We start from the raw sequence: 25,921 nt of genomic DNA, 5'->3' as shown, positions 1-25,921 counted from the left end.
TATTAAAATTAAAATCAAATTGTACTAATACTATTTAAGTTCATTTTTTGATAGAAATAATTTTTTATTAAACTTTATTTATTTTCGACTAAACTCTAAATCAGTCAATACTCTTTTCTCTGGTAAACAAGTGGGTTAAAAAAAATTATAGTAATACTTATTTTTACAACAATGCTAAATATCTTTTTTTTTCTGTTTAATAAATGTCGCTATCCCTCTCAAACATATTCGCAACCCCTGTGCTAACATTATTATGATTTAATTATCATTGGTTGTATATGAGGTAAATTATTATTTTTTTCAAAAATAGTTGATGAATATTATTTAAAGGTTGAAAAAAATCATTTGAAGGAAAGATGTTAAATAAAAAATATTTGCTAAAATTAATTATAGTACTAACTGATAAATGTGATTTTTAAGTCAGTTTCTTTTTATTTTGTAGTCAAAAAATATATTTTAAGTAATTGTATTTTTAAGTTTTAGTTAATTTTTAACCCTTATTATCTTATTTTAATAAAAAAATGTTTTATTAAAAATTGAAAAGAAAGTGTAATTATTAAAATAAATAGTGTCATTGTAAAATCGTTAATTAAAACATTACCTTCCGTAACAAAATTGTAAAATTCACACAAGATGAATCGATCTGTTTTGTCATTGTCATGGTCATGATCGCATATGTATTATTTATCCCAAACTATATATATAGCTTGAACAATTTTAGACGTTAGAATTCTCGGAGTGCACGTCTTTGATTGAAAATTTGTATACTGTTTCTCTTTTCACAGAACTAAAATGCTCAGCAGTTCAACAACAGGAATGTAACAGTGGAAGAGATCGATCCCGTATGATAAATGAAAATGTAATGTAATTAGTTTGAACATATATTACGCAGTTTAATTTATAATTTATTTGTTGCTTATCTAGTTGAAATTGATATTGACAATGAAATCAAAGTTGAACGAGTTAAAATTCTGGATTCTATAATAAGCCCCACAAATTCAAAGTCTAATGCATAACCTTTCAACCTCTATACATGCCAATGCCACGTTTTCTTTGTCAGGCCTTGTTGTTCTTGGGTGAGAAATGGGACTTATAAATCTTCAGCCTTATCTAATATATATATTAGGTACAACAGAAATCGATCGGTTATGGTTTGGTTTGTTGTATTTGGAGTTTCATCTTTTTCCTTCTTTTTTTTTTTTCTGCCGATTTGTATGTGATAATTAAGTTGCCATAACAACAGAAAAGAAAAGCATCGTAAATCAATTAAATATAACAGTTAAATACGAAGATATGTCAATAAGAGGAAAAGGAAAAACATTTTAATACAGAGGGAAGGATAATTTTTTGGTAGAATTGGCAGTGGACCATAGTAAAAGTAATCGGTCTAAACTGTCTGCGAATGTTTTACAACGGTTTAAGTTTGTTGATTTGAACGGAAAAACTATTTTCTGAAGTCGTAGGATGACTTTCTTTTGGCAAACATATAATAAAAAAAAAACACTTCAAAATCATCTATAGTTATCAAAGGATTAAATACTCTATATATTTTTTAAAAGATGCTTGACCAACCAAAGCGACTAGTGGACGAAACAAAATTCGAAAGATGAGCAAGGCCCTCCATCCCTCGTTTTAAAAATCAAAATCAAATCCTTATTCTTTCCTTTTCTACTTAATGTACCTTCTCTCGGTCATTAGAATATTTTATGCAGTACACTAATTTAATACCTAACGATTTATAAATTAAAGATATTTTCTATTTAAGGGGTGTAATTGAATAAGTTTTGAAAGAAAAATATTTTTAATGAATGATTGTGACTTAAGGTAACCGAACAATTGAGATTGTTTTTTCTCTGTTAACAATTTAATCTCAACTTAATAAAATAGACTATTTTCAATGGAGGTAAAGTTTGATGATCAAGTTGTATAAAATTAAATTCTTGAGTCTCTTTTCGTAAAATGTTTGAAATTTAGGAATCAATTTAGAAAAATAAAAGTCCAAAATGTCTATTTATAAAATGAGTAAAGTTTCATGATTAATTAATTGTGATGAAACTAAAGTTTAAGAGTCTACTTGCAGAAAATAAAATAAAACACTAAAATTTAGGGAGGTTGAAAAGAAACAACAAGATGAAATATAAAATTAAAGCAGTTCAAGTCTCACAATCGTAGGAGTTCCTGCATGGTTTTGCTACTATCACAGATGAGAAAGGTGCTGTGGCCTATTCAACTACATCTTTGGAACCAAGCAAGAGAATTATTTGCTCGAAGAATATTGATGGTGTAAGCCCTATTCTTTTATTAAATAACGCCAACCATAAGCATGCCATCAAATGCGATCATTAAGACACGTACTTCATTGTAGCTTTGCGTGCTTGACATGGCATCACTAATGTCTAATTTTGAATTTTATTTGTGTGGTAATAATGTTTGCTCGTAAAGTTGCGCACATTGCATGTTGCAATTACTAAAATGGGACCTGAAGTATAAAATATAAAATATCTATCAGAATATTAATCTCATTCTGCTATAATTGCTACCTTTATTCTTTTTATATAATGAAGAAGAATGTGCTCGATCTCAATCTGTGACATTAGGAACCTACGTGCCTAAACAATTTAATAGTTTTTGTAAAGCAGAATGACTATATGATTCTTGACTATTTGCTAAAATTGGTAGCGACAGAAAAATATACTTTCTCCGTTGTTATTTATAAAACCCACATTTAAAATAGTATTTATTTTTTTTAAAAGATTTAAGTTATAATATGTATTATATTAATTAAAAAATATATATATTATCAAACCATTAGAAAAAAAAAGTATTAATGACTAGGAAAGTTTTAAAAAAAGTTATATATTTAAGATAAATTTATTATTATCAACTAAATTAATTATTTTTTCTAATTTTAACAAATTAGATAACTGAATCTTACATATAAAAACGGAAGAAATATCTTGTTTCAAGTCATGTGCATATTTTAAAAATAAATTTAATGATCATGAAATAATAGTTTTACATTATTAATTAATCATAAATCACTCATAGTATTATAGTATAATTTTTATGATAGTTAATGTAAAAGCCAATTACCATACATAATATGACTTGATCGAATTACAGTATAAAATCATGTAGCCTATTTCCTCAAAACGAGTAATTAATGCAAGACTGTTACGGGCCAAACTGTCAACGAGAACTATATTGGGTAATGTTAAGATGTTTACTAGCACTGGCAGTTTAGTTATGGCAGAATAATTTACTTGTAATTTGTAAAGCATGCACGACTCTTACATTGGTCATTATGCTCATTTGTGATCAACAAGCGGATGACAGGTTTCAAACACCAAGCTTGAAATACCAAACACAAATTCGTTACTTCTGTCCAACATAAAAGTGTACTATTGAAGATATATATAATTCAGAACGTGTTTCTTTTTTCCCCTTCTGTTTTGACCCTAAATTATATGATTCAATTTAGTTAACCATAATTTCAATCAAAAAACAAAATGCAAATTAAGGGCTTAGAGTCTTGTCGGAACAAGCTTGAGTGGTAGTATAGTTTTAGATCACCAATAACATGATACTGTACGTGCTGATTGGGTATTTATTCATTGAAGCTTGAATTAAGTATAGGAGTTAATAACCAGATCCAAATCTTACCATGGCAAACAAATGTGTTTTGTGAAAAACAATTGCAAGGTCGTTAAAAACCCTTGTTTCTTGACCTAAGGTAGTGGACAAATAATTTAGTCTTCTTGGTTAATTACTTTTTTAATGGGAATATAAGAAAAGCTCCAAATGATAGTAGCATTTTATTCATATAGAGCAAGCTCGAATCACAAAGGTAAAGCCTTTGAGAACAATTCTCATATGTATGCAACTGGTTCAATAATATGCCCAAACTTCATGGTCATATTTATATATAATACCATAAAAGGGGAGGTTTTTGAAGAGCAAAAAGACAATTCCAAAACGTGTATTGGAGGAGGCAAGAGGGAAGAGAGTTTTAGCCCATGGCATACTTCTGGGTCCAGCTTCTAGCAGTAGACTCATACTTGAATTTGTCGGTCTTGCACAAATGAGCAATTTCAGGCACTAAAGGGTCATCAGGATTTGGATCCGTTAGCAGAGAACATATAGAGAGCAGCACCTGCATCGTGATTTTTGACAACCAGTCAGCACTTATAACAAACAGAAACAAACTAATTATAATGACATCAATGAGGAAAGGTCCAAAACATGATGACCTTGGATATGGTGAGAGCAGGACTCCATTGTTCTTTGAGTATGTCCAGGCAAATATTGCCATTGCTGTTAATGTTGGGATGGAACACCTTGGTCCTGAATGCTACCTGTATATTAGTTTTTAATACTAGCCATCAATTAGATCCAGCGCTTTATTTATACTATGAATATTAAATAGCAGTTTCTAAAATTCAAAACTAAAGACAAACATGATTTTGTTAGGTGATGATGTTGCTGCTGCTTTATGCATGTCTATGTATGTATGCGTGTAAGTAAGTATATAGCTGCTGATGTATGTGTGTGTGTGTGTGTTTATTGCTCTAAAAAACAGATTTTCAACCTTCAAATATGCCAAAGAAAGAAACTCTTTTGCTTATCTATAGTCATTTGTAAATGAAAGTTTAGCTGAAATAAAGAAAATGGGTGTCAGAATGCGGTTAACAGTTTTTGATGTATACCTTGGGAGGTTTGAAGGGATAATCGGGAGGGAAATGGATGGTCACAAGGAAAACACCACCAGCATAGGGACTGTCATTTGGACCAATGATGGTTGCTTGCCAATGGAACATGTCCTCGCCCACAGGGCCTGAAATCCACCATAACAAGCATGTCACACACAAACTCACACTTCACCGCAGCATGGTTATAGCTTATGTCAGATAACCCAATTAAACTAACAAACTTTCATTCAACCTCTTTACCTGCACTGCATGAAGTTGGTGGATCTCTCTGTAAGTCCTTGAGCTCCTTCAGTATTCTCTTGGATGCCATTCGCGATATTTTACAATCGTAGAAGAGGAAATCAGGAGGATTGGAAAGCCAAAGCCAAAATGATTAGAACACTACAAGAAACAAAGCAGGTTGCAGGATATATAATAGAGGGTTGGAGAAGGGAGATTGAATAGAATCAAGAGTTCCATTCACCAACGGAAGTGGGCACAGTATCTATTCCTCATGTAGAAGATAAGATTCTAAGGATCAATCAACTTTTAGATATGGGAGCAATGAGTGAAAGTTGTTGGCCATATTACATAGTATTTAGCTGCTTTCAATTGAGAAGTATAATTAACCAGGGCCTGCCTTCTATCATTTTGCAACTGCCTGTTGTCCATCTAATCATAGATGGAAAAACGGTCCACACCACAAAGATTCTTCATTGGGATATTATATCAAAGTTAAACGTTGAATCTAACAAAGAATTAATTATAGTTTAGTTTACCATTTGCAAATTAAAATAAGCCGAACACTTCTTTGACTTTAAGCCTCTACCTTTCTTCCTTTTTAGCTTCATGTATTGATAACTGGTATGCATTGTTATAATTATCTATTTTTCTCTTTTTTAACACTTCTTTTGAATTAAAAAATTAAGAATTTAACTTCTTCTGAGTTTTTATCTGGTGGATGCTAAACTTAATTAGTTAATATACAATATTTTGGTTATACTTTTTATAAAGGGTAACACAGTAAGAGGCCTGAAAAATTATTAAAGAATTGGAGCAATGTGACAACACAAGAAGCCAACTTGGAAGTAGCTATCAAGTGCAAGCGCGCTAAGTGCATTTGACGACCTAATACGTGGTCACTTAGGCCAGTTGGACTTTGTATGTGCGCTCAATGCGCACATGTAGACTTAGCACACAATCAATGTTAAAAAATAGGACTATGCAGCGTTTTGCAGATAAAAAGAGGGAAAGCATTGTGCAAAAGGGATATACAAACAAAAACAAGACTAAGGCACAAAAGAGGGAGAAAACTCACTCACTTGAGGATCCTTTCCTCCATTTTCTTCTATTCTCTTACATTATTCTTGTTTACTTTGTGTATTTGTAAGTTTCTCATGTCAATAAGAGACTAAACAATGCATTGTTGGGAGCTCAACAATCAAACACTCTTGATGTAATGATTCTCACTATTCATTTAATGTTACTTCAATATTATTGCTTCTTTTATGAGTTTATTGTCTTGTTTATGGTTTGATTACTCATGCACATGTATGTTATAGGGTTTACTTATTGGAAAATGTTTGCACCCTAAGAACTTGAAAAAAGCATCTAGATAATTCATGTATAGGGATAGAATGGTATTATTTAGCCTTAATTATGCATCATTATTCCTAAAGCAAATTGATGTAGCTCTTAAGGAATTAGGAGTGAAATTAAGTAATTTAGGTTCTTTCACATGAGGGATCATGGGTAGGGTAGGTTAGCAGACGAAGATAATACTTGGAATAATGTTAAATGGTGAAAAATCTCAAATATTGCATCAAGAGTAGTTTTGGTAGACTGAACGCTCACACGCCACATAATTCTATATCAACCGACAATTCACCCCCCCCCCCCTTCCCAAGTGTTTGTGTTCTATTTCTTTAATGTACTCTACTTAATTATTATCTATGTTTAATTTTATATTTCCACATCAGTGTTAGACAAATATCGAATTTAAGTCATTATTTACTTAAAATTAGAAATATATAAACTTCAAGTACAGCCAAAGTTCCTGTAGACTCAACACTCAAACTTACCGTTTTAATTACTACTTAGACAAATTTATACACTTCTCAAGAAGTTAACAGGTACCACTTTCCCTCGAAATGCATCAATGCCAAAACAAGATACTTAGTTATTGGACGACCCACGTTTAAAAAGAAATTAGATCTACGCTTTGCTTGCCGACTCGTAAAATCCACACGTTGAGTATCTGATAAAGTTGTGACTAGTGAAAGATGAATTTGGTCTTGTTTTGTGAATCCTTCAAAATAATGTATATTCCTCAGCAAGCTCAAAGTTGTTGACAGCTCCATATTATTCTTTTCGTTGCTTAACAGTTTAGATTCCAATTTAAAATTCGTTTTTACTAGCCTCGGGTTGCAATTGTCATAAGATTTTAAGTTCACTAAGTCAACCTGACTCGAATAAACAAATGGAAGAATGAAACCTTAATCAAGCCAACTATATATCCAAGCTGTTAAAAGCAGCTAACATAATTAATTACATATACTTAGTTCACATCCAAAGCCACATATGCAAGCACTTCCTAGATTAGATTACAACATGAATACAACCCGCGTCCACTGCTGGAAATGGTCATTTAATAATCAATACAACAGGTAAACAGCCAACAGTAACGCAAGTGTTGTGTGCACACCAAACATATTGAAATTACGACTGTACAGATCCTACAGCCAGAGACAATTAGACAGATAGCTCGATGCTTATGAGCGAACCTTGATGCGGTCAGTTGGACATGATGATTCCTTCATCTAGGTTGGAAATAGTATAAGATATAGAATGATGAAGACTACAGTCATGTCATCCTCCACAAACTACTATATTAAGAACTGAAGATCACAAAATGGAACAGGCCTTTTGTCCCTTTCTCTTCTTTTTCTTCTGCTTTGGGGGCTGGAGAACTACCTTGATGGCTGCATCAAAAACAGCCTTCACATTCTGTATGCAAGGTTAACATCAATAAGGTCATGACTTCCTTTAACCTTCAGAACTTTTAAAGATTCAAAGAACATGTATGTACCTGTTGTGTTTTTGAACTACATTCAATGTAAATTGGAGCACCGATAAGCTTTCTCAGTTCCTCACCCTTCACAAAATACATTAAATTAGATCACTAACCTATCAAAAGTAACATCATGCATGCCCATAGTGTGACCAACAAACAAAGGCTAAAAGTCAAAACAGTGAAATAAAAAAACGACACAAAAGCAATTAATTGTATATTCAAAGGAAGTAGTTGCAAATAGCAAGCACCTGTGCTGTGGTGATAGGCACTGCACCAGGATGGTCTTGAAAGAACTGCTTATCATCCCGAAGATCTACAAGACAAAGATTTAGTTGTCATGAAATGCCCAAGCAAACTAATCATGGCAGCTTTATCATGGTCAATGGAACCATCAAAAGCATACAATTAAACTAACCCTGTACATAGGAGAAAACACATTCCAGACGAAACTATGTGAAAAGTGAAACTATTAATGGAAAAATTTTCAAAACAAATGAACTTTTGCTATAGATAAACAGAAATTCTGATGAATAGTGAAGCCAAGGACTTACGTACTATGTCCTCGCATTCCTCATTCATCTCAACACTCCCTAATACACTTCAAAAGTCTAGACTTCTCAAGCTTTATCAGTAATCACTCTTCCAGCATTCAGAACAACCACTACACTTGCCATTTGGTTTTAAAAAAGGAGGTAAACATTGAATGAAGATGAAAAATTACTAAGGCTCTTCTGACATACTTTGTTATATCTGAACCAATTATTGGTTAAAGTTATGCCTGAGGAAAGTTTGGAATATAGGAAGGAACGTCATTCTTATAAAATCTATACTGAATAACAACCCATCAAGTAACTGCAATTGCTTCAGATTTTAGAATTTAGGCCAAGACATGTAATTAGAGGTTAGGTTTCTGAAGCAAGCAACTTCCCCCACTTTAAAACACTGAGAGATACACAACATAAGTATAAGAATGTTCTCTATTATGCTGAATTACACATTATTAGTGTAAACAAAGTTAGAGAAGGAACAAGAATCTGACCAAGTTTTGTTCCAACAAGAATAATTGGAACACCAGGAGCATAATGCCTCAACTCAGGAATCCACTGAAAATGACGGGAAAAAATTAGTCCAGAGTAGAGAGGGACAAAACAAAAGAAAAAGAAAAATGCCAAGCTTACTTTCTTGGCAACATTTTCATAGCTGGCCCTGCTTATGAGAGAGAAAGCAAGCAGGAATACATCTGCTCCACGATAGCTTAAGGGTCTCAATCTATTGTAATCTTCTTGGCCTGTGCCATAAGTTGAAAACAATGACAAAACACTCACAAAACACAAGAAGGATGAAAGATAACCAGGAAAAACTATACTTACCAGCAGTATCCCACAACCCAAGATTCACAGTGCTTCCATCCACAACGACATTTGCACTGAAATTGTCAAAGACAGTTGGCACGTAGTCCTGTAGCCAATGAATCACAAGATGTCACAAAAATTACTACATCTAAAAGTCAATCCCCACCCCTCAGTCAATTGCAAGTCAAACAGCACAAAGGGAATTGTTTTGAAGATTATTGTATCGATCCAAAAAACAGGAAGGATCTAAATCATAAAAGTCCTAAGAAAGCAATTTTAGCAAAAACGCATCTTCGTGGAATTATCATCGCACCTCCATTGGAATCATATCAAGCACAGCAACTAAAAATTGAAATCAACATCCAAGATTCAACCAAAATATTTTTTTTTCCCTCTTTTCACCCAAAACATTACAAACAGGCCCAATTCCACGGTCGTCTCTAATAAGGGTATATGAAATTGATGGGGAAAAAATCCGAAAATTTAGCTATTTAGAAGAAACCTTAGCATCAGCAACACGGTTAGGACTACAGAACCAAGAAAACCCAAAGAACAAAATCAAAAAGAAAAGAATTATGAAAATCACAAGTAAACCCAATTCTGACAAAAGTTGATAACAAGCCATATTTTGTCATTATTATCTGAAAACCCAGTAAGGTAGAAGCAGAAGAGCACAGAAAAATGTGAAGGTTTGTTAGTGGTAGCACTGACCGTAGGAAAAGTGTTGCTGGTGTAGGAGATGAGCATGCAAGTCTTGCCAACGGCACCGTCACCCACAGTGACACACTTGATGAACCTGGACGCACTCATTGCTATAGTATGTTTATTTTCTTAGAGGATAAACCCTGACTAATGATGATTCATGAGGCAATTGTGCAGTGCATGTTATGTTGAAGAAGAAAGAAAACAAGAGAGCTAGTGTGTGTGTTAGAGAAAGGGGAAAAAAGAAATTGAATTTGGTGTACAGGGGGCTGGGCCTGCATGTCGTATTTGCCAGCTATGCTTATGCCACTCCCAAATTTTAATATGCCCCCACCAACTCCCCTCACCTTCACCATGCCTTTATCGATAGTAAAAAGGAACACAAAGGAAATTAGTAAAAAAAATTAACTTAGTAATTGATATGAAAAAAAAAAAAAAAAAAACTATTTTTTTTATTTAATTATTTAAAATATATATAATTAGAAACACAAATTAACTTGTGTTGATTCAAGTTGTTCTAGTTTACACCATCCATTCAAATATATAATTTTAATTACCTAATTTATTATGATTAAAAAAATATTTAATTTAATTGATAGTATTAAACTTATCTTAAATTTATAATTTCTTGACATTAATATTTTTTTCTTTTTTAATGATTTATCGATATATATTTTTTTCTTTTGACGAGAGATATTTCTAATCTAAAATAATTAATATAAGAAATGTTATAAATTAAATCTTATAAAAAAGAATAAACATGATTTTAAATTCGGGTGCTATAATTAAGAACAGAAGTATTTAATAATCTTTATTTTTTTTTTGCTTTATCAATAATCTTAAATTCAAGTTTTATATATACAACTGTTTATGATTTATAATAATTTTATCTTACTCGATACGTGTAAGATAAATAAAAATATATTTTACATTTATACATAAAAAAAAAAAAAGCTTCATTTTCTCGCCTTTTCGTCCAATGAACGGACAATAGTAGTGTGAGACTCATATGAAAAGCTTTCATCTCTTTTCTTCATACAAATATTCAAACTACGAAACGACTCATAACATTTTTTATTCTTTAATCTATCCTTCAGTTCTTCACAGAAACAAACAAAGCATTATTAAGATAAATGTTTTGTTTTTTTTCTATTAGAATTAGAATTTCATTCTGATAACTTAAATTAAGTTTTAATGTAAATATTTATAACGTAGATTAATAAGATAAATTTAATTTTAGTTTTTAAAAAAGCAAAGACTCAAAACACTTATCAAAGTATATCTAAGTTTAATTTGTAGTATTAACATAAAATAAAGATTTCGCTTTGCAAAAGAGGCATGATTAGAGGACACCCACTATTGGCTGTAATTGTGATGCATTTAATGTCAGGCATTTTTCATTATTCATAGAGCTTGCTGCATGATGAAAATAAAATAATATAAACTCTAATATGACTTTTAGTTGTAGCTGTTTAATTTAATACATGCAAGATACAAAGATAATGTCGACAACGTAAATTAGACTTTTGGGTTAAATTAAAAAATTTATAAGGTGATATACACTTGTTAATAATCTCTCGTTAGAAGAGGGGAAAAAAAACGGTTGCTACTTAAAAGAACTAACTAGGAATAGGATGTGAAACATTTATAATAAAGAAAATATTTATTAGTGATTAACTGTCTCTCTTTCTCTCTTATCATCAAAAGATTTGGAGAATACTCAAGTCCTATATTGATTGTCTCATTCCTTCAAATGCAACTTATATACATATTAGACAACTTCACTTAATGTTAATATCAATTAATTTTAAGATGAAATCTAACATAGTATCAGAACTAAACTCTGTTTCTGTATGAATCACTTCCAATTTTAACTACTTGAAATTGAAAATTGAACTTAGTGGTACTAATTACTTGACTATGCAAAAGAACCATATATTCATGCAATTAAAATCGGATGCATTGTCAATTTTACAAACATGAAAGGACAGTAACATAAATGAGGTGATAAATATATTTAAAATAAAAATTCTACTCATCTTTCAAATTCAATGTTGATAGTAAAAAGGAGGTCGATCAGTAACAAGTGTAGGACACATGCAGGTAAGCTCTCGGGAGCATCACATTGCCAATAATAGTATAGTTCAGTATATTGAATGAGCAATTTATGGCAAGTTAAGAAGAATCACGGTGGCCTGTCATAAAAAATTTGACAGAGAGAAACAGTATCCGTTTTTTAAATTAATTACTATACAGCTGATCAGCTTATATTTTGATTTTGTCCATCCTTTATTTCTTACTCAATCCTCACAGATCCTGTGAAGAACAAAATGCAAAGTCAAATCAACGCATGTTGCCGTCCACTACATGGAAGAACATAACAATTGCTATCATAAATAAGGAGAGAAGTGCTAAAAAATTAATGATGCCACAATATATTATCACGAAGTTTAAATCCAGAAGTTCAACTACTAGTACAATTTTCTTTTTAGAGTTCTTTACTACATTGGTCACCGTAATTCCACTTCAACCTCAGCTATACACTATCAACAAAATACGTGAATTAATGTGAAATTTTTTTAGTTTTATCAAATGGTTTGAGTTCAAATTTTAGACATGTATTAATTTGTCTTAAATATTTTGAGAAAAAATTTTGATATTTATAATAATCTTATTTGACTTGAATAAAATTATTTTTAGTTATAGATACATATAGTTTAGACAAAAATATATGACCAATGAATGCACTTATACCTGCTTAATTACGTTATAAGATACATGCTGATATAATAGAAGTTCTGATTCCGAGCCTCAAATTTTGAGCATGAAAAATTTTCGCATTGAAAGGGATGGGGATGGGTAGTGCATCTTCCATTAAACCCATGTGGAAGATGGTGACAAGTGTACGTGAGGATGATGTGAAAGAATGCCATAACTCTCATCACAATTATGCATGCCACAATATTCACAACTGCAAAGAGAATGGACCACGCTTTAGTTTTCCTTCATTAGGAAGCGATATTTTTTCACGGTTTTGTATGGATGCTTTTTAAAGCGCCATTTATGTATGTGCAATTAAACCATCCAAGCTATAGTGACAATGAATGATGCATAAACATCATCACACCAGAAACTTTAATTTAGTAGCACCAGTCCCTTCTTGCTCCATCACACTCGACAAACATGCTTAAATTTCAATCAGATCCGTGTCTAAACTCTTTTCATTCACCAGGTACTACTTATTATTAAGTATGTGAATTCCACATTAATTTCCCACAAATTAAATTGCATGAAATCAATGGTTGTTGAGTGTGGCTAGTGGTACCCCCCACCTAATGAGATTAGTTGGAGGATCACAAATCAACAATTGTGACGTTTTACGGAACTACTGGACCGTGCGGATGGTAGTTTCAGGTTCATCTGCCACTGATTAAGCAAAGGGACTATCATAACAATTCAAAGATTATTAAGCCCAACCAACAAGTGAATAAAGACACAATCTGACTAACTAATTGCATAAGTAATAAAGTCAAGCAATTATATATATGCGTGTGGTGTGTGTAAGACACGGCACGTATCTCTTGGAATTTTTATACTGAATGAATTTAACTAAAAATAGTAATTTATCACTATCTAATCTACACCTAAACCTATGTGAATCAACCTTCCACGACCTGATTTTATGCAACCACCAAGATGTGTAGGTCATATTCAATTTTTGGTTCATATTTCAAAGTAGGGTTATTTGTTCAAAGAATTGTTTTTTTTTAATAGGACATGGTCCCTTTTAACTTGTTGTTTTCTTTACGGAACCTCCTTAGAGATAGTTAGTTGTTAGCACCCATATATGAATAAAATGCAACCTAAGAACATTTACAGGCAAAAAAACTTAACCTCATAAGTGCTTGGGTAACTATCTAATAAAGAAGTGTTGGAAATTAATAGTAAATTTTTCATAGTGAATTCAAAATAGTAAGCGTGAGAAAGTAGAAGAATGATATGAAAAATATGAAAGAACTTTTAAATGTAAGTAAGAACTTATAAAAAATATGAAAGAACTTATAAAAAATATCTTTATTTCATTATAATATTTATCTCTTCATATAAGAAACTCTCAATCATTTTATCTAATCATAATGATTTATAATATGTCTCCTAATTCTTGTTACATAATCGTTTTATCTAATTATAATGATTTATAATATGTCTCTTAATTCTTGTTACATACATGATGTAAGTACATTTTTTTCTAAAATATTAAGACAATTTTTTAAAATGATACATGTTTTCTGAAATATTTCTCTCTTTTATCTTCTCTAAGATGATAGTTATTGCTCAAAGTGTATCTCTACCTTTGGAGGATTGCAATTTTGTTTTTCTTATTTAAGAGACTTGTTTAGTGCACTTAAACTTCAAACTCTTTTAAATATCAAGACAAGAATAGAGCTTTTAACACTTGCACTTTTTAAAAGGATAATTAAGCGTGTGCATCCTTTACGTGCATTTATCTTAATTTCACGTCAAATATATAAAAGAGTTAAAAGACACAAAAATATAGAGCATCGAACTTACACACGTCTTAAACTCACTGAACTGTATCCAAATACTACCTGCTAACTGTTTTTAATTTTAATAAGCTGCTTGGGACCTGGGGTACAGTCCCCTTAAAAGAATTCCTTAAATGTGCCACTTCATTAATTATGAAGAAATTCCAACAAAAATTAAGGGTGATATGAGAAGATTATAACAAAAAGGACAATATACTTACCGGTTTCTTTTTCTTTTATGTCGTTCTTTTGGAACCTATCAAATCTTAGGATAGATAACAAAAAATATATATTGTTAGGATAGAAAATATAAGACAGATTAATTTCTTATAAACCCGCAACATCAGGAAGTTATTTATTTGTTTTGACAGAGAAAATTAATAAAAAAAATTAAAGTAATGATACTCCCATACTTTTTCGTTACACATCTCAACTCTTCACCTGGCAAAAGGAAAACTACATGAAAAAGAGAAAGAGATTGGAAAGTATTTGTATTTATCTTAATTTAAACCACTGGATATGACTTGATTCCGCTTGTACAATTCAAACATGGTTAGTTATTATCCTAACCTTCAAGTAATTAGTTAAGTGAAGCAATGTAAAATATTATATTTAACAAATTGCAAAAAAAAAAAAAAAATCAGTGGGACAAATTGCAAATTCGAACTTATGTATTCATCTTTTTAAGGTAAGACAAATGTAACTCCTTTGTATATATTTTAAGTTAAAATTTCACTTAATGATAATCATCCTCAAAAAATCTCCTAACGCTAGTATATACTGATTTATAAATAGCTATGACTGAACAATCATTTTACAATTTAAATATGTCCAATAATCGTATAACTGAGATTCTACTAATATTATTATTTACACTCTTGGATAGTAGGGTGTCTATGTTCTACCACTTTTCTTAAAAAAATATTTTAAAACTTTCACGTACCAAAATAAGCAAACTGGGTAAGAGAAGATGATCGGAGGTACGAAATAATGTATTATTTTTTTTTATTCAAGAACTTATGTATCTAAAATAATAACAGCACACTATTCAAGTACCAAATTACTAGGTTATGTGTGCACAGAGATAAAGGTCCACCTACCTTCTAGCCTCCAGATTCCACTAGATTTTGGCCGTTTGTCTTCAATTCTTACCAAACACCAAAAAATCAAACCACTAGGAAACGACTTTCTTTAATGCTCTTCTTCTTTCGTTTATTTTAAAGCACATATCGTATTTAAGGGTTGGCACAGGCACATGCACTAAGATACGATTTAGGTGACTTACTGCTAGCAAATGGAACAATAAACACGTCCTAAAAAATGTTATAACTGCAGTTAGGATTAGAAATGGATACTTTACATAAATAGATTTAATCTATTATAATGTAAAAAATTAAGATATGATCTCACCTATTAATCTAACAGAGAGGTTTATTTTAAGTTTAATATTATCTTTTGAAAAATTTGGTTTTACATATTAACTTATTTAAAAGTCTTTTTATTTCAAAAAAATTAATTTATTTATGATAAAAAAAATTATTAACTTATTAAAATATTAAATATAAAAGTATAATATTTATATATATATATATATAAATATTAATTTTTATTATATTTAAATGAATAAACTAATTGACCTATGAGACTTAATAGATTTTTTTATAAGCTCAAGCCTAATCCATAAATAGGTTTTTAAAAAAATTCAAGCTTAACATTTTAATTAAATAAATCAGGCTTTAAATAAGGCAGGATATAAATCCCTATCCACGATTCAACCTACTATCATCCCTAATTACACTCTCTAATCCACGATTTGATATTTTATCAAGTTAAGTTCACATGATTTGGCTAAAATGTAACTCATTAATATATGTGTCATGTTTGAAAAATGTCTCTTGATGCTGTATAGAGAAAATAAAACTAGAATTTTATTCAATCGTTCGGTATGTGTACAAGAGGTGTATATATAGAATACAAGAGAATAATAAATTTTAGATTATCTACCAAATTAACTGTAACTTAAATTAAATGACAACAAATTAAAATATAAACTTAAATTATCGTATTAATAGTCTTAAGGGCAAATAAAAAATATTTTAAAAAGTATAAAATTGCATTGGAAATCACATAAAGTGCACCTCAATAAAAAAAAAATCTACATTAAAACTTTTTACTAATATTTCAAAGGCATGGTAACATTTTCCTTAAAAAAAAGTTGTACTATTCAGTTACACTGGTTCTTAAGTTGCTTATACTTTTCATAACGTTCTGTTTGGTGTCATAGAAATAGTTAAGAAGAGAAGAGAGAGAGAGAGATTGAAATGCTCAGAAATGAATGTACGGACTCGCTGCACATTACACCAATAAGTCTTTTATATAGAACAATGACAACATCACGTCTAAGGCTAACTTTGTGATCAAATGAGTTTCTAAGTTATAGATGGATTGTGATTCATGAAAGGGTCATGTTTTGATCATAATAATGCACACATGTGATAACAAAAAACCCTTATGACAAGCTAATGGGATTGGGCTAGCTTAAATTCTATGCAGTCTATTTTTTTTATTCAACCTGGATTAATGGGTAGTCAAGTCCGACTAAATTGATTTGTTTTACTTCTTTTTTTGTCTGAACTTATATATATTTAAAAGAAAAAAAATTAAAATAATATCAAGTCAAAATAAATCTGATTGAATACGGGCCTATACTCTTGAGATTGAGCTGTAAGCCCATCAAGTCAGGCCTAATTGTCCAGGTAGGTTCTATTGAGCCTGATTTTTTGTACTTGCTCGTCAGGCCTAGTCTATTTTTAGACCTAAACATGGTTGCCAACCGTGGCATACCAAATATTATACAACATTTAGTATTTTTTTTTATTCACAAAAAAAATTGGTTAGAGAAAATATCCTTCAATTTCATTTCTTATCTTTTTATAAATAATTACAAGCATTTACATTATTTTTGGTTTTTCTTTTTCTAAGAAAAATTTGACAAGATTATTTCTTATAAATCTTTAAAAACAAGAAATAAATAAAACAAAAAAAATGTATTATTTTATAATTATTGATAGAAAATAATATTTAAACTAAATTTCTCTTATACTAGCGTTAAAACATGATAATTAAGTTTAAGACAGGCTGAAATCAAACTACAGGAGTGTGGAACAATTGAACAACTTATATATATAGCTGAAGACAAGACATTGATTCAAACTATATATAGGGTGGCCGGGGAAGAGAGATAGGGATAAGATATTATGTAATATGTATATATGTCCCCGACATTATAGCCAACACGGCAAAGAAAAACTAAACTACGTTATGTAGCTGGCAGTGAAAGAAGGAGAAAGCAAAATATAAGATAGGCCTAGGACGAAGATTAACCATGACCAATGATTCCTAACAGAAATCCAAAACGGGAAACCGAGGTTTGCTCTAAGACCTTAATTAAATACACATGTGTTTCCTGATTTTCCTAAGTTAGTGTCACAATTGCGGAAACAATTTCTTAGCAACTCTTGCATCTAAGAAGAAGGGTCACTTGGATCAAACCACACTTCACCTCTTTCTCTTTCTCTCCATTGTTGCACATACAATTATCTCAATTAACATGTCAATTCTCAAAGTTCTTTTGATTACCATCACTTTTTCATTGGTCATTGCTGCCACCAGCGCCCATGAAGACGAGAAGAAGATGACGACTTCTAACAGTCACGAGGACGAAGGCGGGGAGAAGAAGACTGTGACTTATGATGGCAGGTCACTCATTATCAATGGAAGACGGGAGCTTCTCTTCTCCGGTTCCATCCATTACCCACGAAGCACCCCCGAGGTACATACCTTCTTCATCAAGTAACATCATATCATTTCACAAGAAACTATTATATGGTCTATTCTCAATGTAACATACATGGACGTAGTCGAATTTTATTAATTCTCTGTTGTACATTAAAAATTCAACTCTTTGTTATGTGAAAATTGATTGAGATCCCGAATAGGTGATTATCCCTGACTATCTACAGTTATTAATATTCTCAAGACACTTGTTAGATAGATTCATAATAATATAATAATTAGTTATAGATAAAATAAAGCTTCAGCTAACTGTTTTGTTGTGTTTTCAGGAGTGGGCAGGCATTCTTGACAAAGCAAGACAGGGAGGCATAAACGTGGTCCAAACTTACGTGTTCTGGAACATTCATGAGACTGAGAAAGGCAAGGTAAATGAATTCGGGAAGCAGCTGAAGTACCTACCACATGCATGCATGCATGTAAAGTTTGGTATTATTCCAAGGTTAATGAATGTCCTAGCTTGACTAATTGGTGATTAATTTGCTCCATTTTGCAGTACTCAATTGAGCCGCAGTATGATTACATAAAGTTCATCAAGCTTATTCAAAAGAAAGGAATGTATGTAACCCTCAGGGTTGGGCCTTTCATCCAAGCTGAATGGAATCACGGGTATGCCCTTTTAATTATTATTTCATTTCTAAAATGTATGTTCCTAACTACGTTAAAAGAAACAACAAATTAACACCGAATACTGTTCATGAACACATACACTTTTTAATTATTAATTAAAAGTGCAAAATTTCTTATACTCTATTAAGAAAGTGTGCTCACTCTGTTTATCTCCGATTTGATAATATATTTCCTTCAATGTTAATACATCAGAGGACTTCCATATTGGCTAAGAGAGGTCCCTGAAATCATATTCCGCTCTAACAATGAACCCTTTAAGGTAATTAACCGTGTTCTGATCGATCTCCATATATATATATATTGGTAATATTTAAATAGGAGTATGAGTCCGGCGTCGGCAAAACACTAGTATATATATATATATATATATAGAACTCCAGAGCTGCTTCTAATTTCTGGAAATTCAAGATTACTAATTAAAATAATTTATAATTTGCAGAAGCACATGAAAAAATATGTATCAACCGTTATAAAAACGGTGAAAGACGCGAACCTCTTTGCTCCCCAAGGAGGCCCTATCATCTTGGCACAGGTTCTGATTATTTCCACAAGATCCTAATTCTCCCAAGTCTATTTTAATTAATTTCTGCAAGTTGCTCAATATATAGTATAAGCAAACTAGTGCTCACAACATTTTTGTTTTCGTACGTGCTGCAGATTGAGAATGAGTACAACCATATCCAACGTGCTTTTAGAGAGGAAGGAGATAATTATGTCCAATGGGCCGCAAAAATGGCAGTGTCACTGGATATTGGAGTTCCATGGATCATGTGCAAGCAGACAGATGCTCCTGATCCAGTGGTAAGTTCATGAAAATTAAATGTTTGACATAATTGATTTTCCTTCAATTCCAGTGATCGTCGATATAAATTAAATAATGCATGTGTATGTACGTGTTATCTTTGCCCTGATCATGCATGCCTACTTCATTTGGCAGATTAATGCATGCAATGGAAGGCACTGTGGTGATACCTTTTCAGGCCCCAACAAACCTTACAAGCCTGCCATATGGACTGAAAACTGGACTGCTCAGTAAGTATATATATTCGTTGGCTAGAGATCAATTTTTTAGTTTTTTTTTTTTTATGTATTCATGCAATTAGTAAATTAGAACGTACCCTCGAATGAAGATGCAGTGACTTAGTAAACCGGACTTAAGTAAAATTTAAGTCATTTGATCTTCATGTAAAAAAAATTAAAAATAACGGTCACTTATTTTTGTCAAGTATTTAAGACAATGTTCTAGTTTTGGCTTACCCCACTAATTTGTTGGTAATTTGCAACTACAGGTATAGAGTGTTTGGAGATCCACCATCTCAAAGATCAGCAGAAGACATTGCCTTCTCAGTTGCTCGCTTCTTCTCTAAGAATGGATCTTTGGTGAACTATTATATGGTAATAAATAAAGGTTTTTTATGATAAAGAAATTAACTTATGGACATTATTGTGTTTCTTACTAAATAAACTCAATCTGAAACTGGTGTAGTACCATGGTGGAACAAATTTTGGTAGAACAAGCTCTGCCTTCACTACAACCCGATATTACGATGAAGCCCCTCTTGATGAGTACGGTATGCAGAGAGAACCAAAATGGAGTCACCTGAGGGATGTGCACAGGGCATTGAGCCTATGCAAGAGGGCCCTGTTTAATGGTGCGTCTACCGTCACAAAAATGAGCCAACATCACGAGGTAATAAGCATTAATCTGACACAACACAGCCAATTCTCAAAATTCACATTCCCACAAGACAGTTTAACCCATGCTGCAAGTTTAAATTGTTGAAATTTTTAATAAACCTTATAAAATATCAAATGAGTATCAAAACACATTAAGTCAAATTATCAAGAGGTTTTAAAGAAAACCTGGATCCATAGAACTTATCAACACGCAGCAAAATATTACATCGGTTACTAACAATTGGTTTAATGATCTTCCTCAACCAAATCATCTTCTTTCTTATGCGACCTTTGTTTGGTGTATCAAGAATCATAGCCATACCTTAGTTCTCATTATCTCCTAATGGATCAAACTAGTTTCCGTTCACTAAGTTCATCTCAATTTTTTGTTGGCAGTTTAATGAACTCATTAAATTAGATCACTTAATATTTAACTCATTAATTAATTAGAAATTATAAAATTCTCAACATAATTTCCCAGGTTATAGTTTTTGAGAAGCCAGGAAGTAATTTATGTGCTGCTTTCATCACCAACAACCACACCAAAGTACCAACAACCATAAGTTTCAGAGGTACGGACTACTATATGCCACCACGTTCCATTAGCATCCTTCCTGACTGCAAGACTGTTGTTTTCAACACTCAATGTGTAAGTAACTTTCTTTTTTAACCCTTGCCTTCTTTTTACAAGTAGAGAATTCTCATGAAGCATGAACTCTCTCACATGGATACTTTGACATGGCTAATGTTTAAAATCTAGGATGCAGAGACACTCCATTCACACATAGAGACTCTAATAAAATGAAATATAAGTTACATACAATAAAATATCTAAATTGATGGAATATTCATTTTTTTAAACAAATATTCTATGTTTTTTCAAGTGTGTGAGTTGTGTAAAAGTGACAACTTAAGTGTTCAAGCCAACAAAAATAACTTTTAAATTAGGCACTTAATAAGGGTCGCACAAGTGTTTGGGTGTGAAGGTGTTAAAAACGTCTGACGCGGCGAACAAGAGAGGTGTGCATGCTTCATGGTTCTCGTGCTTGGCTCTGTAGCTAACCATTTTGATTGATTTTTGCATTGCCTCCTGAATCTGCAGATTGCTTCACAACATAGTTCAAGGAATTTCAAGCGGTCAATGGCAGCAAACGATCATAAGTGGGAGGTGTATTCTGAGACCATTCCAACCACCAAGCAAATTCCAACCCATGAAAAGAATCCTATAGAGCTTTATAGCTTGCTTAAAGACACCAGCGACTATGCATGGTACACCACCAGGTGAGTTTATGTTCATGTTCTTGTCAGCAGCTGAGGATATATATTTCAATATTCTCTTTATGCATGCAACTGCTATATGAGACTTTATATATATATTTACTGCAGCGTAGAACTACGTCCAGAAGACTTGCCAAAGAAGAATGATATACCTACCATTCTCCGTATTATGAGTCTTGGTCATTCATTGCTTGCCTTTGTAAATGGAGAATTCATTGGTAAGAACACAGAAATTCATAGAGGAAGTGGATCAAGTCCAATCAATGTATTTGGATTTATTCAATTTCATGCATGCATGGCAAAGTACTATATATATGTTCTCTATGAGAAACTAAAGTTGGTGTTAATATTTGGCTAATTAAATGTCTTGGTGGTTTTAATAAAGGATCAAATCATGGTAGCCATGAAGAAAAAGGTTTTGAATTCCAGAAACCTGTAACCTTGAAGGTTGGAGTTAACCAAATAGCTATCTTGGCTTCCACTGTGGGACTCCCCGTAAGAGCTGGCTCAACTTTTTTCCTTCTCCTATATTTTCAGCACTTGTTTGTTTCAAGGAATCATTCTATTATTGTATTTGTGTCCCCTTTAATATACAGGACAGTGGAGCATACATGGAACACAGGTTCGCTGGACCCAAGTCTATATTCATCCTTGGTCTCAACTCTGGAAAAATGGATCTCACTTCTAATGGTTGGGGTCATGAGGTATTAATTAATTAATTAATCACTGTGAGATTGTATGTATAAGTATAACTGAATTGGTGCCAATTTGCAGGTTGGTATCAAAGGTGAGAAGCTTGGCATTTTCACTGAAGAAGGATCAAAGAAAGTACAATGGAAAGAAGCCAAGGGACCTGGACCGGCTGTCTCCTGGTACAAGGTAATGGTTACTTATTGTGCAAGTTGTTGTTGTTATTTTCATTGTTAGAAGGATTCAATCAAATCAAACATGTTTGTATTCATTCATTTTGCAGACAAATTTTGCAACCCCAGAGGGAACGGATCCTGTTGCCATCAGGATGACTGGTATGGGGAAGGGAATGGTTTGGATCAATGGTAAAAGCATTGGTCGTCACTGGATGAGTTACCTCTCTCCTCTTGGACAGCCTACTCAATCAGAGTAAGTAAATCACTCATGAGTCATAAACAACAAACCAATATATAATGTTGGTTGGGTAGTTAAAGAAGAAGGAAAGAAAGGAAAGATAGTGAATTCTGGATCTCCTTCCTTCCTTGCTACTAACAAAAACAAACAATTAATATTTACCGATAAAAAATATATTTGTTTGGCCTAGAAAAACTAACTCAAGTTATTCTTTATTTTCTTTCAGGTACCACATCCCAAGAACTTACTTCAATCCAAAAGACAACTTGCTTGTTGTATTTGAGGAAGAGATAGCTAATCCAGAAAAGGTTGAAATCCTAACTGTTAACAGAGATACAATATGCAGTTTCGTCACAGAGAATCACCCCCCCAATGTCAAGTCATGGGCAATTAAGAGCGAGAAGTTCCAGGCTGTTGTGAATGATCTGGTGCCATCAGCTTCACTCAAATGTCCACACCAAAGAACCATTAAGGCTGTGGAGTTTGCAAGCTTTGGTGATCCTGCGGGTGCATGTGGAGCCTTTGCTTTAGGCAAATGTAATGCACCTGCCATCAAGCAGATTGTGGAGAAGGTAGAGCTCTCGTTATCAAATATTCTCTCCCGTCTTACTAATAAACAAAAAAGACATAATTCATATTTATTAAAAAATTAGTTAATTTTATTAAATTGTTATTTCTAATTAAAAAATAAATAATTTTTTATTGAATATAAAAAAATCTTTGATCATATTAAATGAAAGATATTTTAGAGATAAACTGATTGAATAAGTTATGTATAATTGATATTTACTTATATTTAAAATCAAAAAATAAGGAATTTTTATTGCTTGGACAGAAGGAAATACCAAATAAATCTTTTATATGTCTTAGGCTATGAAGTTTTTTCTTCTTTTTCCTGTGATTTTTTTGTGCAGCAATGCCTCGGAAAAGCATCTTGTTTGGTTCCAATTGACAAGGACGCCTTCACTAAGGGCCAAGATGCTTGCCCAAATGTGACGAAGGCACTTGCAATCCAAGTGAGGTGTGAATGAATCCTAGAAACCTGCCACTAGGTCAAGTAGAGTTGGGTGGCCACGTCAGTGATTTGATTGGTGAAGTGGTGGAGTCCATAAGCTCAAATTTTAGTTAGCTTTTGCTTTGTAGCAGCACATGATACCTCAAATCGGGGTCTTTTACTTAACAAGCAACATTTTGTTTGTTCTGTTTACATTGAAAAAGAATGCAGAACAATCATCATGGTGGAAATAGGTCAGGTCGGTCTACAGATATCTATGATCTGATCTACATAAAGTCTAATCTGAATTGGTTTATTTAATTAAAAGTTTAGACTCAGGTTTTTTCAAAAGTCTATTAAATTAAATAGACCAGATTTAAGCTTATTAAAAAGTTTGATAGGCCGACCTATATATATGTATATATATTTATATTATTTTTTGTGTACCAATATATACTTATATTATTTTTTAGGTACAATTGTTTTTTTTTAACTATCTTACTTTAATTATAATTTAGATGTGAGTCATGTGCCCTTTCTATTTCTCATTATTTTTATTGGTATTTTCGTGATAACTTTCTTGTTCCTATTCCAGAGCAAATGAATATTAAAAATTTAATGTGAAAAAGACTTTTAAAAAGACTATCATGTCATACTAGGCTTTTAAAAAGGTCAGACCGAACCAAAATAAAAGTTTTGATAGGCTATAGGTTAGACTCAGGTCTCAAAAATTCATCGTATGTCATACTCAAGCCTTTCAAAGTCTGGCCTGGGCTGGCCTATTCCCAACCCTAAAAACAATTATTACAATAATTCAATTTTGTTTCATATTTGGTCGCCTGCAACTTGTCATCCTTCTTGGTTCATTTTAATAAAGCACTTCAGGCCTAGCAATTCAAAAGAGTTCATTAATTATTCCGTTTATTACCAAAACAAAAAAAGTTATAAACTCTGTTAACATATGACAAATCCTTTTAAAGAAAAATCCTAACCACACACTCTTCATTAGTATTAGCTAACAAGGCACCATAAAGCTCCTCGGTTGTACGATTGAATAAGAACTTCTGGTAGTTTGTATTACCCTTTCGTTTCTTTCTTAGAAGTTCACTAATTTCTTTCCACTTAAAAATCAACCGTTGTGTTGTTGTTAGCACAACATCAAGGTCGGCTCTAGTAATGAATGAGACCTAAAGTTTTAAGAATTTTTTTATACTTTAAATAAAAAAGGAGAACCTACTTGAATATATATATATATATATATATATATGACATTTTTGTTAAAATGAATCCCTTTTCATTTTATAAAACTAATAAAAAAATAACTTTTTGTTAGTGGACATAAGCTTGAATTTTAATTGTTTTACTCTTGAGTCGACCGTGATGTCATGTTCCTTTAGCTACTTGTTACGTTGCTCAATAAGAGCATCCATTTTTTAATTTTAATCAAACATGTGGTACATATCATTTATTTTTACTTTTCAAAATACAAGCTAATATATGCAATAAATCTCTACAATGAAGTAATTATTATTTTTTTTTTGCTTCCAATGGGTCCCTCCAAAAAGCTTTTATGATTATATTTTATTAATAATTTCTTTATTAATTTATAATTATATTATTTGTAAATTAATTAAACTTTTAAAATTAAGAAAAAAAATTGTGCATTGTTATGTTAAATATTTTTTGCAGATGTTAAATAATTAAAAAAATCAAAATAAAAAATATAAATATAAACATAATAAAAATTAAATTTTATTTAAAATGATGAAAGAACATATAGCAAAACATAAAGGACACTAACTAAAATAATAAAAGTTACATAATTAAATCAATAATTAGTTTTTGCTAATTATCACATCCAAAACGTTTTCAAATATATTTCACAAGGTCCACTTGAAATTGGTGATAATATCTCAGATCATGGACTTCTCTTTTTCTAAGCAAATATGATTCAAGGGTTGGATAATGATCAATACATATATTGGTCGTTGGCACATCATTAGTGGGATATTTATAATAGTGGT

At 31.8% G+C, this 25,921-nt stretch overlaps 3 protein-coding genes across 4 annotated transcripts; 1 reads left to right on the top strand and 2 right to left on the bottom strand.

Moving 5' to 3' along the window:
• Window positions 1-3,786: 3,786 nt before the first annotated feature.
• Window positions 3,787-5,361, bottom strand: LOC114376071 (ubiquitin-conjugating enzyme E2 10-like). Its single transcript, XM_028333986.1, has 4 exons — window positions 4,950-5,361; window positions 4,707-4,834; window positions 4,251-4,355; window positions 3,787-4,153 (listed from the first exon to the last, which is right to left on the bottom strand). The coding sequence occupies exons 1-4, from the start codon at window positions 5,017-5,019 to the stop codon at window positions 4,010-4,012; spliced, it is 447 nt and encodes a 148-aa protein (XP_028189787.1). The 5' UTR covers window positions 5,020-5,361; the 3' UTR covers window positions 3,787-4,009.
• A 1,809-nt stretch (window positions 5,362-7,170) lies between these two features.
• Window positions 7,171-10,144, bottom strand: LOC114376070 (rac-like GTP-binding protein RAC1). Its single transcript, XM_028333985.1, has 7 exons — window positions 9,825-10,144; window positions 9,132-9,219; window positions 8,940-9,049; window positions 8,801-8,864; window positions 8,010-8,074; window positions 7,777-7,842; window positions 7,171-7,694 (listed from the first exon to the last, which is right to left on the bottom strand). The coding sequence occupies exons 1-7, from the start codon at window positions 9,921-9,923 to the stop codon at window positions 7,593-7,595; spliced, it is 594 nt and encodes a 197-aa protein (XP_028189786.1). The 5' UTR covers window positions 9,924-10,144; the 3' UTR covers window positions 7,171-7,592.
• A 7,454-nt stretch (window positions 10,145-17,598) lies between these two features.
• On the top strand, window positions 17,599-24,143 carry LOC114375538 (beta-galactosidase 13-like). 2 transcript variants are annotated; one of them, XM_028333331.1, is made up of 19 exons: window positions 17,599-17,790; window positions 18,035-18,194; window positions 18,487-18,582; window positions 18,711-18,823; window positions 19,037-19,103; window positions 19,284-19,376; window positions 19,502-19,645; window positions 19,782-19,876; window positions 20,134-20,239; window positions 20,331-20,534; window positions 21,003-21,170; window positions 21,624-21,802; window positions 21,908-22,017; window positions 22,185-22,294; window positions 22,396-22,503; window positions 22,574-22,678; window positions 22,773-22,918; window positions 23,130-23,475; window positions 23,818-24,143. In XM_028333331.1, the coding sequence occupies exons 2-19, from the start codon at window positions 18,057-18,059 to the stop codon at window positions 23,932-23,934; spliced, it is 2,445 nt and encodes an 814-aa protein (XP_028189132.1). In that variant the 5' UTR covers window positions 17,599-17,790; window positions 18,035-18,056; the 3' UTR covers window positions 23,935-24,143. The 2 variants fall into 2 exon arrangements, with proteins under 2 accessions (XP_028189132.1, XP_028189131.1); XM_028333330.1 differs by lacking the exon at window positions 17,599-17,790 and having other exon boundaries at window positions 17,863-18,194.
• The last annotated feature ends 1,778 nt before the right edge of the window (window positions 24,144-25,921 follow it).

This window comes from Glycine soja, chromosome 11 (genome assembly GCF_004193775.1).
Source record: "Glycine soja cultivar W05 chromosome 11, ASM419377v2, whole genome shotgun sequence".
NCBI lineage: Eukaryota > Viridiplantae > Streptophyta > Magnoliopsida > Fabales > Fabaceae > Glycine > Glycine soja.
Note: the sequence above shows the minus strand (reverse complement) of the source record. Positions and strands in the feature narration are given on the sequence as shown.

Coding starts and splice junctions, on each gene's coding strand:
- LOC114376071 (XM_028333986.1), bottom strand. CDS start 5,019: ATGGCATCCAAGAGAATACTGAAGGAGCTCAAGGACTTACAGAGAGAT. Junction 4,356..4,706: donor ATCCCTTCAAACCTCCCAAG/GTATACATCAAA, acceptor ACTAATATACAG/GTAGCATTCAGGACCAAGGT. Junction 4,154..4,250: donor CTGCTCTCACCATATCCAAG/GTCATCATGTTT, acceptor ATCACGATGCAG/GTGCTGCTCTCTATATGTTC.
- LOC114376070 (XM_028333985.1), bottom strand. CDS start 9,923: ATGAGTGCGTCCAGGTTCATCAAGTGTGTCACTGTGGGTGACGGTGCC. Junction 8,865..8,939: donor ATGAAAATGTTGCCAAGAAA/GTAAGCTTGGCA, acceptor CGTCATTTTCAG/TGGATTCCTGAGTTGAGGCA. Junction 7,695..7,776: donor GTAGTTCAAAAACACAACAG/GTACATACATGT, acceptor CCTTGCATACAG/AATGTGAAGGCTGTTTTTGA.
- LOC114375538 (XM_028333330.1), top strand. CDS start 17,973: ATGTCAATTCTCAAAGTTCTTTTGATTACCATCACTTTTTCATTGGTC. Junction 19,646..19,781: donor CAGATGCTCCTGATCCAGTG/GTAAGTTCATGA, acceptor TTCATTTGGCAG/ATTAATGCATGCAATGGAAG. Junction 23,476..23,817: donor TCAAGCAGATTGTGGAGAAG/GTAGAGCTCTCG, acceptor TTTTTTGTGCAG/CAATGCCTCGGAAAAGCATC.